Source organism: Gopherus flavomarginatus, chromosome 8, assembly GCF_025201925.1.
Source record: "Gopherus flavomarginatus isolate rGopFla2 chromosome 8, rGopFla2.mat.asm, whole genome shotgun sequence".
Classification (NCBI taxonomy): Eukaryota; Metazoa; Chordata; order Testudines; family Testudinidae; genus Gopherus; species Gopherus flavomarginatus.
The window spans coordinates 69,771,385-69,790,568 of record NC_066624.1 but is presented as its reverse complement, the minus strand read 5'-3'; the positions used below and the strand labels follow the sequence as shown (position 1 = coordinate 69,790,568).

General features: G+C 38.3%; 1 protein-coding gene across 2 annotated transcripts in view; it reads left to right on the top strand.

Annotated features, from left to right (window-relative positions):
• Positions 1-18,545, top strand: part of LOC127056332 (glypican-5-like) — a 644,723-nt gene extending 626,178 nt beyond the window's left edge. For both annotated transcript variants that reach the window (XM_050964047.1, XM_050964045.1), the window contains one exon: positions 9,785-18,545. In XM_050964047.1, coding sequence (XP_050820004.1) covers positions 9,785-9,987 — 203 coding nt within the window. In that variant the 3' untranslated portion in view covers positions 9,988-18,545. The remainder of the gene's footprint in view (positions 1-9,784) is intronic.
• The last annotated feature ends 639 nt before the right edge of the window (positions 18,546-19,184 follow it).

Below are 19,184 nucleotides of genomic sequence, written 5' to 3'. Positions count from 1 at the left end.
ATTACATAAATTCGGAGGCCAAAAAGGTATTACTATTTATCTAATTCAGAGGTTGTTTTGGCTCCAAAGCTTGTGTACTAAACTTACCTCTTACTGCTTCAATGAACATCACATTATCTACCCCGTCCTTTTTATCTGCAGAAAGAGTTACACTCAAAACCCCAACATTTTTGGAATTTCATTATGAATTCTCCAATCTTGATTAGGAGGTTTTTTGACAGTCGGAGAGTTCTCAAATTCCCCTCTAAGAGGTATAATCTTTCATTTCTCCCATTTATCTGCTGCAGCTACATTTGAAAATAATTAGTATTGGTCACAATGTCAGGATAATACATCATGTGGAGATTGTTGATGCTGTTGAATAATTATGCATTTTAGGGATATTACATTGTTTTGAGATTTCAGGGCTCCTTCCTTGGGATATGTAAAAGTAATTTCAGCTTGTGCTCCCAGAGGTGATAAAAAGCTAATTATAATACTGCAGCACCTACTCTAATTTAAGAGCCTGTTCCAGCAGGTTGCACCTTGCTTTAATTTTCTCACTAAGACAGAAGTAAAACTCATCAAGTGACTGAGCACTAACATCAAGAGTGACAGCAGGTACTGCACCTCACTTGAAACATATGATAATTCACTCATGACCAAGGCACAAATTGTCCAATATATTCACTGACATCTTTTGTCTTTTCAAAGTACAGCACTTGCAGGAAAGCCTAGGGTGACCCTGACAGGTTTGACTTTGTGCAGTTCATGAGGTGGGGAACAAAACCCAGGAAAGGTCACAGATTTCAGCACAGTGAAAGTTCTCCCCAAAAGCTCACGCTCCTTAAGGTGTTTGGGAACTGACTCAAGCTCCCTATTTTGTTTCATCCTAGCCTAGAGTTGTAGTGGTAGTAGCTGGTCCCCCCAGCTCTCCTCACAACGCGTGAAGCCCATATAATTATGAGTAGACTGGCAAATAGCTCTGTGTTTCATTTTATTCAAAACAAACTCTGTGACTCTCTTCAAAGCAAACCCCACAGGGGTTGTGCGTTTGTCTAGCGTAATGATCCTGGGCCTCAAATGTGCTCACACTCCACAGCTGTCAGCTGATCACACGCAGGCTGCATGCGGAATAGTACTCATAAGTCCATGGCTCACTTCCCGTTCCACAAACGTCACTGTTTTACCTCTTGCACTAAAGTAGAAACAGTTGCCTGTCAGTAACATTCTCCTCACAGTGCAGCCACCAGATGGTGAGACTAAGAAGAGATGGTCTTGTCAATATCCAGTTCAAATGTTCATCTGAAGCTTATCCAAGTGCCCCATACTTTGAGAAGATTGCCCATCTTACCTCTTATCTTTACGGTCCCACTTCATTGACAACAGCATCACTAGCAGTCAGAGGGGACTTGGCAGTCACTCCCTTGCCTCAGCGAAAGCATTATTTTGTAAAGGATTGAGGGAAGCTCAGCAGGTACAGCAGTTTCTGTGAGGGGAGGCACCACAGCACACTGAATGTTTTGTAATGTCAGAGAAAGGTTTGAGCTCAGCTCACTCCAACAGAAGGGCAAAAACTAATAGTTCTCATTTGAATTAAATTTGCTTGCCCATCCCTCAGAGCATCAGTAGAAAACCCTAACACACACTTAAGCAGGACTTCCTGGTTGTGTTCAGTAGAGGGCAGTAGTATTTGTACACTCTAGTAAAGAATTTGATGAACTTGAATTGGCCATGTCAGAGCCATGACCAGGGCAACACTACAGAATAATTACATGAAGGCTATGGAGACACAATACAAGGCCTCACATGTTCAACTTCCCCTAGCATGCTGGCTAGCCTCTCCAAAGGAATGTATTGATTGGTGTGAGTATTTATGAAACTCTCAGTCCCATCTGAGAGGCAGTTACATTACTGTATAGCAATCTGTGGTTAGATCTTTGAGGTGAAGATAACACTAAATGCTCTAAACATCAATGTCAAGTAATTTTCATTAAGTGTTTTGTTTGTGTTGTCAAGAGGCAACTTTAACAGCTGCTAACCAGGATGCAAGATCAGTTAAATGGTGGCCCAGATCTTCTGGTGTAGATGAGCTGTACTCAGTGCAAAATGGGGGGGTCTTAGCAGATTTTGAGCCATCTTTACTGATCAGGGATGGGTCTAGTCCTCAGCAGGAGTCAGAGCAGCCTCAAGGCTGATGTAATTGACATTCAACTGCCCCGGCCCCAAAAAGCTGTTCCAGCAACTGGGGGTCGCTGGGATATATGGATGTTCCAGACGTATCCTTTACACAGGGAATGGCATATGAGCCACTATGGTGGCTATATGCCACCACATATTAATATCACAGGCAGAGGGAATCTTCCACTGCCCATTTAAACTGGCTTTATGGCTGTTTTGTGTCTCTTGAGAGCAGAGCAGGGTCCAGGATCTGGCCCATCATGGTTGTGTGTTACTGTTTTACCATAATAAACCCTAAACGTATTGACTCCATTTTGAATTCTATTTTCCACACTTTCTTCGCCACCCCAGTGATTTTGAATGTACCACCTTTGCTTGCTGTAGGCAGCAGCTAAGACCTAAGAATGAGGTTTAGGCTCTGTTGTTAGAATGGTCAGTTTCTAAAACAAAAGCAGGCCGTAGACTGTCTTCAAAATCTACCTGAAGTAAATTCAGAGAAACAACTAGCAAGAGCATCTGCAACAGTGTCATCTGGTGACTTCCCATAATGTTACACTCCCTGCTTACATAAGAAAAAAAAATCTTATCAAGTTCACTGGTGATTAGTACTAACAAAAGACTTGAATTTATTCTCTGCCAAATATTTCATAACTTAATGTTTGAATATTCATAACAAATCAATGTTTCAGTCTCTCAGGCAGTTTTACAACACAGTCAGCATAATAAATATAATGATTGTCCCGTCTTAGGGTTTCTCTGAGGATCTGGCAACAAATTACTAGGTTTGATCATCAGCACGGTTAGAAAATTGGCATCTGATCTGGAAATAGAGCTTTGCAATTAATCAGAATCACCCGACTGCGACTTGAGAAAAGGTCTGTGGTTACATCTGAACATTCCTCCACTATTCGTGTCTACCTTGGTTAGTGTAATTAGGCTTTGACAGTGCCAGGGTCTCACTGATCATCCCGAATCTATATGCACACCACTCTGTTTCCTGGGAAAGAGGTGAGGCTTTAACATTCCTGTTGTAATATCTGGACTTGTTTTACCCACAAGCTTTTCTTGAGCTGTAGTTCGCCTGATGAGTTAGCTTTAACTGCTGATTTATGAAAGACAAAATGAAATGTAAACAATAAACTCAGTGGTAGTTGAGTACTGTCACCTGTTAGTGTATTTCTGTTCTCCAGCATGAAACGGTAGGGGTCTACCCCACTGCACTTAGCTTTTTACAAACAGGTGTTTCACAATCTGTTCTCTTTTTCAGTTGGCCACTGGGTTGCACATAGTGCAGAGTAGATGTTATGTGAAGGAAAATGTAGTTGTGTGCTAATTGTTGAAATTCTTGTGAACAAATCATGAACTTTTCTTTTTGTACCTACCCAGGGAACTCATAGGGCCTGTCTTCACTGCATAGATAATTTGAGTCACAGCCACATACAAAAACCCTTAACTGGAGTGTGGGGGTATAAGCTAGAGCTCATGTGAGCACAACTGGTTGGCTGCTAACATGAGCACTCTGCAGTGGGGATGCAGGCTGTGTCCTCTGAGTGCCACTAGTCCTCCAATGCCTTCCCACAATTCCCCTCATATGTCCAGAAAGGACAGACAAGTTCTCTCACAATTCACTGGGAAAGAAATACTAGAGTAGCTCAATTTACTACAAGTCTTAGTGCTTCTTATGAGTGAGTGCAGTGTCAGTATGAACCGAGCAGCTTAAGTGTCATTTCACAGTGTGACTGCTCTCACTCATGTGAGGCTAAATTGAGAGGAGTAACTTGAGTGTAGATAACTTGAGTAAGTTCTGCAGTGAAGACATAGCCATATATTCTTGGCATGTGTCTTCCTTGCAAATGCTCTTTCAAATCTGTTATACCCAATAGTTCGATCAGATATAGAGATGACAGATTTTGGAAAGGCTATCTTTCTTAAAGGCACAGTTAGGAACATGAATGTACATCCATCTATTGTTTATTATTTTATTTTAAACTTTTGAATGAAGTCTTTATTTGGATTGTATCTAACAACTGGTTATGTTTCAAAGTAGGAATTTAACATCCTTCATACTATGTCAGTTGTCAACCTTAAGCCATGAGAGAATTCTCTGATTAAAGTGTAGTGTGATTGGATACAACGTTTGGAGGGGAAGGGGGACGAAAAGACACCAAATATCACTGGAAACTGCTACAGTTTAAAAAGGAATGATTAGATTTTATTTGGAATTCTTCAGATGCAAGTATATGTAGAAGACATAAATTGAAAAAATTATATAATGCATCCCTTCAGTAAAATTAATTCAGTGAGCTTTGGCAAAAAGGGAAAGAATCTGTAAATAGCTAACGTGGATTCAGCTTTTATATTGTATTATCAATAAACATTTGAAAAAGTAGAAAAAAATACACTTGCATACCTTAAACATTTACAATGTGCAGGGCAGCTGAGCTGGCTGAATGCTGGGAAATTGTTCACGAGTATTTTCACAAGATCAGAACTGGAATTTGATCTGACCATGCTCAATCTTTCTTCCACCTTTCCAGCAACTCTTGTAGAATCATTTATTGTTTGTACAAATGTTTGTGAAGGAGCTCTTCTTTGTGTAAACACAGGAATGCATGCCCACTCGCTCATCCATCCCCCTAAAATGTGTGTACAAATAAACATATAGTCCCTAGAATCCTATATTCACATTCAAACACTTAGTCAAAGTGTAAGGTCATCACCCAGCAATACTTCTTGTATTGACATGGTGTGTTTGGGAGGAAGAAAGTAAGAGTGTTTTAAAAGTCCTGGCTTTTTCCAACAAAATGAATAAATACAACTTTAAATTAGAGGGAAGACAGACACTCAGAGTCTCTCCACTCTTGGCTTTTGGCCCTTTTTCACCACAAAATGCTTTTCATAAACATCCAACCCTGACTTGCTCGGTTCCTGGTCCTATGACAGCACAATCTTCCTCCGCTATAAATTAATTCTTCCTCCAGTTCTCCCATCTTCCTATCCAAACGGCACTACTTTCCCACCTTCAGATCTCACACCACCTATCTCTCGCCGTGTAACATCTTGCTGATGTCAAAGTGATAGCCAAAGTTCAACCATAATCTCCCATCTCCTCCTCTTCCCCTTCTATCACTTGGAACCTCCTCTGCCATATAACCACCATCACCACCAAGTTTTCTCACTTGCTTCCCTTCCAGCTCCTCTTTTGCCTTGTTCTTTAAATTTATTCATTCTCTTTTGGCTATGACACTGAAGCTATTCTTGCCGACATCTCCAATGACGTCTTCCTAGCCATATTTTGGGGCCACTACTCCATTCTAATCCTCCTTGATTTGTCTGCTGTGCTTCATGCTCTCATTCTGAAAATCTTGTTCTCCACTGTCCTTTTTTATTCCTTCATCATCTGTCTTGGCAGGTCTTCCCCTGAATGAGGACTCACTGTGGACAGCACACAAATAACCAATGGGCTCAACTTTGTTCATAAAATAATATGAATTGAGTGACAAATCAGTAAAAAATTCATGATGTATTCAGATAACTTACCAACAGAAAAAGGGCATATCTGGCCAACAAATGAGGTTATTCACAACAAATAATTCTAAAAGAAAGTAACACACTGAAATTCACCATGCTATGCTAGTGCTGCTTTCAAAGCATTTAGTCCTCTGAAGATCACCTCATGAGAACTGGGATTACTGAAATCCTCCTGTTCATGTGTAGTGGCCACTTTTTAAAATTTTAAAATTTTGCCTTAGACAACATTAATTCAGCATTATTTGTATTATGGTTGTACCTGGAGTCCCAGTCATGGGCTTGGGCCACATTGTGCTAGGTGCTGTACAAACACAGAACACAAAGATGGTCCTGTTCCAAAGAGCTTACAAACTACATTTCCTAATGCTGCATTTCAGAGGTAATCCCTATATTAAATACAGTGAAGTTACCAAAAAATATAATTAATTAATTAACTGAAATGTAATAAATAAATCATAATATAATATCAAGATCCAATGTTGCCAGTTCTCTCAATTTTATCACAAGTCTAGTGTTATTTGGAGTCTTCTTAACGCCTGAGCTCCTGGAGCCATGTGATTACCTGAGACTTGCAGCTTTCAGTTTTTTAAAGTCATGGCTGTGGAGAAAAGCTTTAAAGCATGAACCCTAAAGTCTCAAAAAACAGAAGAACAATGTAAAAAGAATCCAAAGTGTATTTTTAATAGAAATATTATGACTTCTGGGGGCTTGACTCTTGGTTTTTGAAGGTTTGGGGTTGGCAGCACTAGGACTGGGGTTTTTTTTAGCCAGTGGTAACATTGACACATGTTTAGTACAACCACTATTCTTTCCTATGTGAAAGTCAATGCTAAACTGAACATAACCAGACCCAATTCTGAGATGATGAGCGAAAGAGAGACATGAGTAAGCAAACACCAAAACCAAAACACATGGGCAAGCAATGGGCATGCCCATCGAAGTGCAATAAAATGTTAAATACTTATCAGAGTTAAGTTTGTAGAATAAAAAGTAAATATATGTTGAAAAAGAATTTAAACCATGGTAGGTCCTTTTTAAAACCGTGCATCTTAAAATACCAGTTTTGCACAGTTAAACCCCAAATTAGAAATGTATCAGAGAATACCCTTTGCTATAAAGGCAGAGAGAGAGGATTAAAATGTTAGTCCTCCCCCTGTAAATGTTAAAGGCAGAATTTTCTAATGTATTATTTAGCGCTTGTTATGTAGTGCATTAAGCAGTCACTGCTGAGACAAAGGCTTTTAAAAACCAACAGCCTCCCTGATAGCATTAAATCACACCTTAGATTTTTGGTTAAGTCAATATAAAAAAAAATGAATTAATACAGTTCAGCCTGCCTGATTTATAGAGGCCAATCAAGTTACAATGCTAGGCATGGCTAAGTGAACGAGGGGAATAGATTTACCTGAGTGAGGTCTTAATTTAATCAGCTGGCCCAAGAGAGCTGAAGTCAGCAGGCTGGGATGATATAAACCACAGTAAAGAAATAGAAGTACTTTACCACAGTTGAAAAGGAGAATGGTAGTGATGGAAGGGGAAGCTAAGCACTCTCAGAACACACCTATTTTAGTGATTTATTCTTAATTTACTTTAATGACCCTCTGAAGGTTGTCTGTTTTTCCTTGTGTTCTCAGAATACTTTCTAAATGTTTACCACATTTTCCCCCCTCCTTCTATGAACTATGCCACAAAGTTATTATTGAAGAGAAACTATGGCTACTGTATATGCTCTATAGTGGAACTGTGAATGCAGCTGGAGGGGCTAATCTGTTTCCACTGCGTATCTGCCAACATCCCTTCCCTTCATTCAACCTTGGTTCAGTTCTAGACATTATTAGTTCCTCCCAGATTAATGCTGATATTATGAGACAGATGAAGGAATGCTTTGCGTTTATTTTACAGTTTAGATCCGTGAAAGAACAATATGTATTTTCCAATACAATCGCTCATTTTTATTATGAAGTGAGTTTATTGACAGTTGTTGAAAACTACTGACTTGCAGACAATAATCTCAGTTTGCATTTACATTTCTGGAATCTGTTCCAAGAATTTGCTTCTATAATTTGGAGTTATCGTAAAATCGGGCTGTTGCTTAATCCGTATTACAAATCTATGCATTTGTTCTCTGTGCAAATATACATTGCATTCATTGTTTTCACAAAGTATGGACATGAACAATGGCTGCTAATTAATAAGCTGTTGTGATTTTTGCTAGACATTTAGGTGTTTTCAAATGAACTGCACTCAGTATTGGATGAAATGGTAATTTTTCTAACAGCGGTAATAAAAAAACTCAAGGACAGTAGGATTTCAGTACTACACAGAAGTAGATGTCTTTATTTACTTGGACTTTCCAAAACTACCATCATTAGTCATCTCATTGTTTTAAAAGTCCACATTTTATGTAGGAATCCACCAAGGAAATCATTTGTAACAAGTTCCATGCAAGAAGAAAATGGTTTCATATTGACTTCATTTGCACTTACCCTTAGAGATGCTGGGTCAGATTCAGCCTTGGTTTCCACCAGCCGACATCGATGAACTGGATGTAATATGCCTCATGCTCCACTTGTGCACGAACATGCACACGTGTTAATGTGCACCCGTTACAAATTAAGACTTGCACATGATCTAATACTTATTAATCCAAGTACATCCATCTCCACATGGAGAGGCCAGGCAGCAAACATACTCCAAAGCATGTTTGAATAATCCGAATGGAAACAAATAGGATGGCATGCAAGCAGCACAGTAGTGCTAATAAGAGTGAAATATCAAAAAACACACCCTAAGGCAAGATCTGCAGGAAGAAACAGAACCACAGACTGTCACAATGTAACTTCAGGAATGAAAAGGAATTAACGGGTTTGGGTTCTAATAGGAAATTTGTATGGGGAAAAATAACAGTGCTAAATTGTTAATACTTCAATCTTTAAAAAAATGAAACTGATTAATGGCCAGGAAAAGTAATTAAACAAAATGGGAACTGACCCTGCTAAACAAGATATTTGCTTCAACATGGGAATATTTGTAGATGTATCTGATTGGTTTGAGGGGGAAAGGTATTTCAAGTTTACCTTCTGACTCGTTTTTCTCAATGAGCCTGATTATGCACCCATAATGGGGAGCAAAGGGGCATCCCTTTACTGTCCGTGTCATCTACCCCTTCAGTGAGGAGATGCATCGGGGACAAAGCAACTTATGTCAGGCTGCTACATCCCTACTCAATTCACATGAGCAGAAAGGTTGGGGAATAGTAGAACCTTGGCTCCACCTAATACCACACTGATCAACACAGCTATATCAGTGTGTCAAAGGACACACATTGCATTAGGTAAAGGGATGGTGCTGGGTACATTCCCAGGTCCTAGAGAGCAAGGGGAAACCAGGAAGCAGAGAGTGAGTGAGTCAGTCTGCTCCCAGGGCAGCCCACCATCACAGTGCCCCATACAAAGCCACATCTGACCTCTAACATTATGATTTAAAGCATGATTGACCTTACATAGTGCCATCAATTGCTAATCCAGTACCACAGGAGAAAAACATCATTGGCCTATGGCCAGATCCCATTGCACTTGACATTGTGAAGTTGGATGAGGGCAGTAGAAGAAAACAAAGTTTTGGAACCTTCCACTAGAAGGTACTATACATTAGAGCTGGTTGTGAAGTGTTTTGTGGCAACAGTCTCGGTTTCAATGAACTTCCACTGAAACACAATTGTGTTGGAAATGTGCCTCATTTCCTGCCAGTGAGCCCAGGCTCTTGGGGCTTCCAGGCTCCTTGATGTGCAAAGAGAAGGCTGGAAGCCAGCGCTGGAGCACGGGCTCTCAGGATCTCTATGCTCTCAGCTCTGCAGCGGGGGATCCCATCTCCATGGGGAGTTCCCAGGCTGCTCCTGTATTTCAACCAGCTCTGCTATAAGTACTTTTATTCTTATTCCCACATGCTCAGATGAGAGCATCTGTGATACAAGTCAGAATGCTTACGTCAGAAGGTGTTCTAGTAATAGACATTGTACTGAGCCTCCCCTTAAAATGAGCAAGTGACGTCATGTTCTCTTTTCTTGTTTTTTTTTTTGTTTTTTTTCTGTCAGATGTACTCAAAGAAAAGAAGGCCTATTCGGAAGATAGGAATGAACCAAAACCAACTGTGAAAAAGATTGACACCACGGCTACCATAACCACAACCAAGTCATCTTCTAAACACGATCTAGCCGGAAATGCGGGCAATTTAGCCTCTAGTTCCTCATTTTTCATTGTAACAGCACTAGCGATTTTGTGGCACTGTCTGTCGTAGCTGCATTGTATTGCAACAACTGTCCAAGAATTTGTGTCGATTGTCATTTATACCTACAGCCTTACCCAATGGAAAACAAAGTCGAATGGCTCTCTAATATTATATGGTATGTTAGAATGAATGCTTTAAAAAAGTCTGAGATTGGCTGATAGTAATTGTCAGCACTTACACTGTGTCTGAAGAAGGACCTTGATAATATCATATCCACTCAAGATATAAAGGGAATGATGACAGGGGATCTGAGTAGTTTAAGTTATTGGGGTAGAAATAATTAACACTAAAATTGTAAATTACTGTATTGGTATTTTTCCCATTTTACTGGGTAGTTTCACTGGTTGTTTCTGTTTGTTAAATTCTTGCAATAAGTTCAAATGAACGATCATTCTTCTGGTGCAAGTTAATACAAATGGTATTTCTCTAGTGAACAGCTAATAACCTATGTCTACAGTGGTGAACCATGTCAAGTGAAATACTCTCTACTAGTTTCATAAAGTTCCTAAGTGGTCAAGAAGGTAAGAGCATGTTTGACCCTTTTGTTTTCGCTCTTACTGTTTAGATTTTAGGACACAATATAAAAACACATATGGTATGTTTGTAGTGTGTAAGTATAGTTGCCTTTACCATTTAAACAAATTTTTAGAAACACTTAATGTTTTACCGAGGCATATAGACAATGAGTTTCCCTGCCACACAAAACTTCATTATCATATGTTCAGAGCTTACTGGATGAATGTCTGACAAAGGGAAACATAAGTAAACATTATAATGTTTTAATCAGCTGAATGCAGTTATATATGAAAAAAGCTAATTTCGTTCAAACGTATTTTATCTGTTTCCTGTTGGAGAGGACCTTGTTTCCACCTCGGTGTCAGAGATATAAAGTGTTTGGATTCCTCTTGCCCAAAAAGTGGTCTCCATGAATTGTAGATCTCTATAGTACAATATGTTCCATAAACCATGTATTATTTAATTATGTTTACTATTTTAAATTGTGCTATCACAATAGAAGTAAATGTAAAACAATCTGAAATCTAGAACAACCTTATCAGTCATTTCTCACTTTGATTTTCTATACTAGACAGTGTCAGAAATCTTCATTTTATTGTGATGAGAATTTTTGATTTAAGTCAAGGAAACACTGACGTGTTTGGAAACTATGATGGAAAGGTACTATGATGTAATTAGATGCGTTGAGAACTAATATGTGTATTTTCTGACAACTGTATTTATAGTGCCATTGAAAATATATACATACGATACGGTATGAGTACAGTGATTAATGATAAATATATGAAGCATTGGGATTGTTAACATATTTTACTTAATTTCATAACCATTTCCACCATTTAATGGCCATTTTCATGCTGCAGGCTATAATAAGATTTAATGTAAAGACATATGCCTTTAATTTTTTTTGAGGGGAGGGGGAGTAAAACATCTCTTTCAGCACTTAGATTTATACAAGCACTGACATTGATTCAAGAGACAAACCATATATCATATCAACCAAGTTCTGGGTGTGACAGTATAGAATAGGAGGGCAGGATGTCATTGTACTTGTGTGTGTTCATGCGGTGTCAGCAAACATTACTAATTAGCTCTATATTCGCAAAGGAGGAGATTTGACATGTTTGCATTTGGTCTTTAAAAATGTGTAAGTGCACAACTGTATAAGCAAAAGCTTACACATGTGGAAACTGAGAGTGGTCACGTCAAGCAGAGTCGCATTCCAATTCTTTTAATGCTGGAAGAACAATCTGGCACCACCAAGACAAAAAGGAATAAGATGCTTAGAGCATTATCATGAAACATTCAGTGTTAGAATTCTGACTTTTCAACATGTTAATGAGTTAATACCATTAAGTAGTGAGTTCACATTGTATTAATGAGAATGAATCTTGCAGACATAGTATGAAAGTTGCTGTCATACAATTTTTCAGAGTTCACTGATACAGTAAATGAACAGCACCAGCCTATGCAGTCATACAGTAAAATTGCCATTTATGCACATTTTTACAGCCCTTGAGTCCTTTCAGAAAAGTGTACATTCACATGGGCAGTTATGCAAGTTCTTCCTTTTGTACCTTGAAGTGATTTCCTAATTCTTTACCATTTCACAGGACCAGATGAGATACCTGCCTTTAGACAGCTGTATCTATGATTAGGCACCTAAATATGAGCAATGGGTACCCAAATGCTGATTTAGACACCTAGGGTGAAATCCTCAGCTGGTGTTAATCAGCAAAGCTCCATTGAAGTCATTCACAGATGTACACCGGAAGAGGATCTGGCTGTTGTCAGTATTTTCATAGTTGAGAACCTAAAAATCAATATTTAGGTGAATATATCAGCGCTTGAATACCTCAAATGTATATTTAGGTGCCAAAATATGGATCTGGGTCTCTGTGTTTTGAAATTATCTCTCCAGATGTGCAACTTCTAGCTTGTGAGAGAGTTTGAACATCCACAGCATACCCGAGTCTGCTTTTTGAGAATCGTGCTGTAAGAGTCATTGTGCTGGTGGATCAGACTACAGCGATCCATCTATCCTGTATCATATACCCAAGAGTGGCCAGTACCAGTACATCAGAGGAAGGTGCAAGAAACCCTGCAGTAGGCAGTTATGAAATACCCTGCCCAAAGAGAAATTTTCTTCCTAATCCCCATTAGCTGGAGGTTGGTGTAGACCCTGAAACATAGTCTTGCTAAACTGAAAGATTAAATATTTTAATCTTTATTTTGATTTATAAATTTCCACGTGTCTAGTGTATTACACAAGACAATAGTTAATCCAGCCCCTTTCAAATTAACCAGACTAAAATAACACTGCACAAACTGTAGGGAGAAAAATTCATCAACTCACTTCACTGGATTCAACCCATATTTTAATAAATACAGATGGTACAGGGAAGGAAAGGGAGAAAAATTTACTGTGGAGAGCTCATCATCAATACTTTTCACATTAACATAACTAGAACATCTCCTACTGAATTTAACACTTTAAAGAGAGTAAGGGTCAAACTAGCATGTAACATGTTCATAGTGTACGTCAGAAATGTGCTGCAGCTTTAAAGACGTAATAGGATATTATATCTAACACATTACAAAGCATTTTTCTTCACAGGTGAGTTGGAGCTGAATAGAGGAATATTCTTCATTAGGTATCAAATTCACATCCAAATAAGGCAAAAACAGCTAACCATATCCAACAAAGGGAGTACAGTATATCTTTTCAGATTAAAAATGAGATGTGAACATAGTTTTGCCAAGCAATTATAAATTTTATTTAGCCAGTGCTCTTTTATGTTTGTTGTTTTGATATAATCTATTTTTGCAATATCCAATGTTGATGAATGCAAAGACTGGCACATTGAGAACTTGCTCATTTGTGGGTTAAAATGAGTCTGCTGAGGGTTTTGTTTTGTTGGAGTTTTTTTCCATAGTGATGTGTAATTCTTAACAGAGAGAGTGAAATTGTCTGATGTGCTGTCGCCACTTCGCACTGCACCACTAATCTATCCTGGGCCAGAACATAAAGGTTATGCTCCTGTTAGGGAGGATCATCCCTGCATAAGGGAGATGCTCCTGACAGCATTGAGCCAGCAGAGAGAAAAGTGGGTGTGGTTGTTGGAGGAAATGGTGTGTGGCTGAGATGCCTTGCTGATCCCCAGCTGTGTTTTCAACCTCCCTGGGGCTACTGAAGCCTTGCTGAAGTGCGAGCAGCCTGAAGGTACAGGGAGAGTGGCCCTGCGAACAGTTGCAGCAGGATTTGCAGATTGCAAAGGTACTATTAAGGCAGCTTTATGCTTATATGCCATTACTTGCACTCTGTACAATTTACCACACCTCAGCATCTGGCCCATAATTTCTAGCCTACATATTGCAACAGTAAGACGTATTTTCAAGTGCACATGCTATTGTGTCATTGCATAGAGAAATTTAGGACTCTGGCTCAGTAATGAATCTTTAGAGGTACAAATAATATCTGTCTGAGCTCTATAAGGGCTGCACAGCAATTATTATCTACTGCCACATTTATTTCAGAAGATCTGTGTATGGGGATCGGGTAAGATTTCCATCTCTCTCCATGTGCTCCATCTGATCTGTCGGTAACCCAAGTCCATTTTCCCCATGCGTATAGAGCCTTATTTTAACTGTTAACAAGCATTATAACCCTGGTTCAGCAAGCCATCCTTATTTAGCACAGCACATGCTTAAATTTAAGTAGGTCCCATTCATATCAATGGAATGTAAGTATGTGTTTAAGTGTGGTAACTGAATAGGAATGGACAGCAATAAGCAAAGCTCCGAGTTTGGCTGAAATTGGCTGAATTGCACATAACTAATATGTGGGTGAAATTTCACTCGTCAGAGAACCCCCGTAAGGCCTATGCACTGTTCAAATAGCACCCAAGCTGTTCATAAGCCTTTGCTCATCCTCTCTGCACAGAGACAGATTTCACTCGGAATAGGAAATACTATCTGCAGTATAATATATTTGCCATCATCTCTCACAATATCATTGCTGAATTTTCAAATAACCTAGGAATAGTATATGCTCAAGTCATATAGTGTCTACTGCAACACTGTGCTGTTAGGGTTACAGCTTTTAGTGGCACATGGCATGTCTGTCAATGAGCCGTGAAAGGTGGATCAAAATTTGGCTTTTTTAGCTGTGACATGCTCCCATCAAAAAGAGAAACAAAAAAAACCCCAAACCTGCCACAGTGATAATGTTAGATTAGCTATTCCATCTCCACAAAAGTCCAGAATTCTTCCCAATCATGCATTCTCCAGCATTTTGTCCTGTCAATTTCTAATGATTAAATTTTAATTTGCATTAAATATTAAGACACTAAAAAAGTAAAAAATAATATTGCCCAAGATAGAAAATGAGTACACTTAAAATTAATTCTGGTTGTAGAGATTATAGATTTCAGAATGGTTTCCTGGACTTCAAATGGGGAACACTGCTATACTCACTAATATCTCCAGAACTGGACCAAATTTTTTAAATGCACCGAGAGTATATCACAACATAATGTGTATGTGAGAGTCTAATTCACTGGACTCAGAAAGAAGTATAGAAATAATGGGTGCATTAGATTTCTTACTTACGAAAGCTAATATTTCTTACTTCTGATCAAAGTGTGCCCCCTTTTTTGGATTTTAGGGCAGGTATTCACATCCATCTTGTTCAAATGTCTTTTGACAGACAGACTTACCGCAATGCTGCTACAGTTCTGAGAGGAGACTCCAGGACACAGCTGATCAGCCACATTTTCGTGCTGCACCTTTGTGACTGAGATTATATCAAGTCCTTACAATGGCACAGTGTTGAACATTTTGGGCTTTATTAACATATTAGAATGGCTGTTACTCTACAACAGTGTGATTTTCATTTATATATGGATATACACTAACTGAAATCTATTGGTGCTTTTTATGCAATACAGAAAGTACTTCATTAGATAGCAGGTATCAACTGCTAATGTTCTCATATCTGCGCAAAATGCATTAGTACTGCCTTACACAAGTTCTACAGTTTGCACTTTATCATTATAGTTAATCTTTAGTAAATTGGCCAATACTTTGTAATTATAATATTAGCATCTAATTTAACAGCATCTTTAAAAAATCATTTGTTGCATAATATAAGCAATTAACATTTATTCACTTTGTCTGTAACAGGGGGATATATAATTTATCCATGATGGCCTTTCTGTGCACCTAATTAGTACCTGGTTGAATTATTCTACAAGCTATGGACATTTAATTTGACCAGTAATGTACTGCTAGTTTTATAAATTCCTTGCAAATATACACTTGTATAATTACTTTTCAGCTAAGTAGAAAACAATGTTTTCATATATCTTCTGGGTTTACAAGGTAGGCTTTTAGGCTGCAATAGCAAGAATAGGTACTGACATTTTTCATGCACTTTAAAAATGGAATTAGTCAGATACCTCTTTTCCATAATTCATTACAGTATATCAGATTTATAGCCTGCTTTATTCTGTAATGAAAAAGAAAGCAGTGAGACATCAAGAACATATCTCCTAATGAAATTCTGTATCTGCATATTCGTATGTTAGGAATTTCTGCTGATCAGAGACTATATCAAAAGTGTTGCAATACTGGAGTGTCAAGGATATGATGTTAAATTTGTGGAAATTGGATCAGACTGATTAAGTGACATAAGTAAGTTTTTAGTTAGCTACATGTTCTATTTAAATGTGCAGTAAATTGAGCAAGATCACTTGGTCTTTCAAGAAAGGAGATCTGAGACAAACTTTCCAGCAAGAATGCCAACATCAGACATTTGATTTACTTATTTCATAAATGTTGTGGTAGTAGAGGTTCTGAGGCTTTTCCATGTAGTTGTGAGGACGACTGTTAGGAAGGGGCCAGATCCCCTCCACTGGCTTCAGTGGAGCTATGCCAGTTTACACTGGCAAAGGATCTGGCCCAAGAACATAAAATCCTTCCCAAAGAGCAGAATCTTATTTCAGGCACAATTCTGATATTATATTATGGAAATTCAGAGTAACTCCATTGACTACAAATCTCACTGTTCTCGGGTTTTATACTGCCACCCATCACTAGAGTATCTCAGCACCTTCCCCATAAAATCAATAGCAATAGCCCCATGGGGATACTTAGAAAAATTAATCTGAATTATCTAACAGTGTGAATTTAAAATGAATTCAATCTTCTTGCATTAAATGCCTGTTTAGAACCTAAACCAAATTAAGGCCACTTTATTTCTGAACGAGAGTACCCACACAGGGGTTTAATTTAGTTTAACTAATCCACCTTAAATTCACACCTTTAGTTAATTCAGATTAACTTTCCAGAGTACTCTTGTAGACAAGTCCATAGAATCTCTGATACTTCTCCCTTTGGGGGTTAAAACTCAGCTTGGGATAGGAGAAGTAGAGTATTCATATTGTGAGCATCACTCATGGTGGAAAAGTTCTCTCAAAGAAGATTTTGCAGCATTTCCTAAAGACAGTCAGACTGGATTTGCTTGATCTCCTCTGGAAGATTGTTCCATAGCCAGATCTACTCAACAAAGAAAGTTTTGTCCCCAGCGTTCATGTACTTCATTCTGAACTTTGTGACCTGCATTGTCCCATAGGAGCACGGTGGTCACAGATCAAAATCTGGTCTTTGATGTAGCTGGGGCTTGCTCTATTATTGCTTTGAAAAGTCGGACCAAGGTCTCATGCTCAGAGCAGTCTAAATCATGGAGATGGTGGGAATCCGCATTCTGTACCAGTTGGAGCTTGCGTATCTTCACATTCAACTTCAGATACAAGGAGTTACAGTTATCCAGCCTGGTTATAGTAATCCAGCCCTGAGGTAACAAATGCATGGATCGCTGTGGCCAGCTCCTCATCTAGGAGGAAAAGACAAATTTTCCTAGCAAGCTGGAGGTGAAAAAAAAGGCTTTTTGGAAAGTGATACTACCTGGTCCTACAAGTTTAGTGAGGAGTGAAACAAGACCCAGGGCGTGCACTACTTTGACCTGGATTTCACTGGCTACAATGATTTACACTGGTACAACCTGAAATCAGAATCTGGCCTGAAAGAAGATTGTGCATTTTGGGAAGGGTTTCATTTTAATATGAAACTGAGTAGAATTCTGCCCACTTGACCGGAAAGGGAGTGACCATACATGGGCTATTTTCTATTTTTGAAAAGAGCGATGAGACAGCTCATGCCCTATGGATGATGAAACATATATGGGCAAAACACTTAGGCAAGTTTCATAAACAGTACCCAAAAGAAGCAGTAATAAGACTTTTCTTGTTCTCTAATTGGAAAATTAAAAACATTCATTTGACTGGAGCTTTTCTAATTCCATGTTAGCGATGAAGAATGGATGGAACATGTTCCACTACTTTCCAAATGTTTACTGGAAAAGGCTGATATAGCAGCAATACTATATAAAACATTTATTGTAGCTCTTTTATAATATGGGACAATACTAGAATAAAAAATAGAAACCAGTATACTAAACCTGCAATATACCACCATTTATTGTATTTACTGTACTTTAATATATCAAAACTAATATAGTATGAATGTTTACAATACATCAGGAGTAGAAGTTACAATAAAAAATCCTGCTTTGTTATTTAGGCCTTTAAAAAATTAACTTATGGTCTCTTGATCTTCTTTAATTCACCTTCCTTTATGGAAACTAATAGGACATTTACATTTTTATTTTACATTAATTGTATTGTGTGTATTTTAAACTCCAAAGTACATTGTTTTGGCCCTAAGCTATATTCAATCCCTAGTAACTATTCACATCAGCCGAGCACTTGTTTTATTTTCAAAATTTTTACTTGTATTTGATTGAATTAACTTATCAACTTTCTTCAGTTTGTTTTCAGTACTGAACCTGAAAAAGAGTTTTTAAAAAGCAGTCCAGAATCATTGGCTTAATAATAATTAGCAAGGATATTTGAGAAATTGTAATAAATGATGTGATTTGTAAAGGACGGTGATCTGTGAATGGTAATAAAAATACATAATCCACAACAGGATCTTGTGTCCTCTATTTGAATTGTTTGTAACTTTTTTCTGGATATTTTTCATCCTCTTTATTGTAAGTTACAGAACTGATAAAACCTATAATAAAAAGATTTTAACCTCTTTATATTGTACTTTGAATGACGGATACAGAACTTTAGGATTGCTGAGAAAGCCTGTTGGGTCACACTTAGAGTATGTCTGCTCTGCAATCAGGAGGGATGATTGCAGTCTGTGTAGGCATACCTGAGTAAACTTTGATCAAATTTGTTTGGGAATGCCTGACTGCAGCGTACACATACCCGTAGGTTAAGAAATGACCATTTTCTTTAGTATATAGCAGTTTTCTCCTTTCTTGCCATTTATGCCACTAAAGAGATGTACAGGTGCCCATCTGCTATTCTGGGATTCTTTAACATAACACAAAACTGGCAGCAACCTCTCAGGAAAACTCCAGTAAATCTCTACCCTTAAAGCAACCAATAGACAGGACTCCATAAACAGTCACCCCCACCATGTCCCAACCACTTCATTCACCTCAACATAAAGACAGGCCTTGGTATATCTGTGCCCTTTGCCAAATACTGAATTCAGATTTATGAAATGTAGTCCTATCCTATCTTACTATCAGCCAGTGTATGTCCAGAGATAGA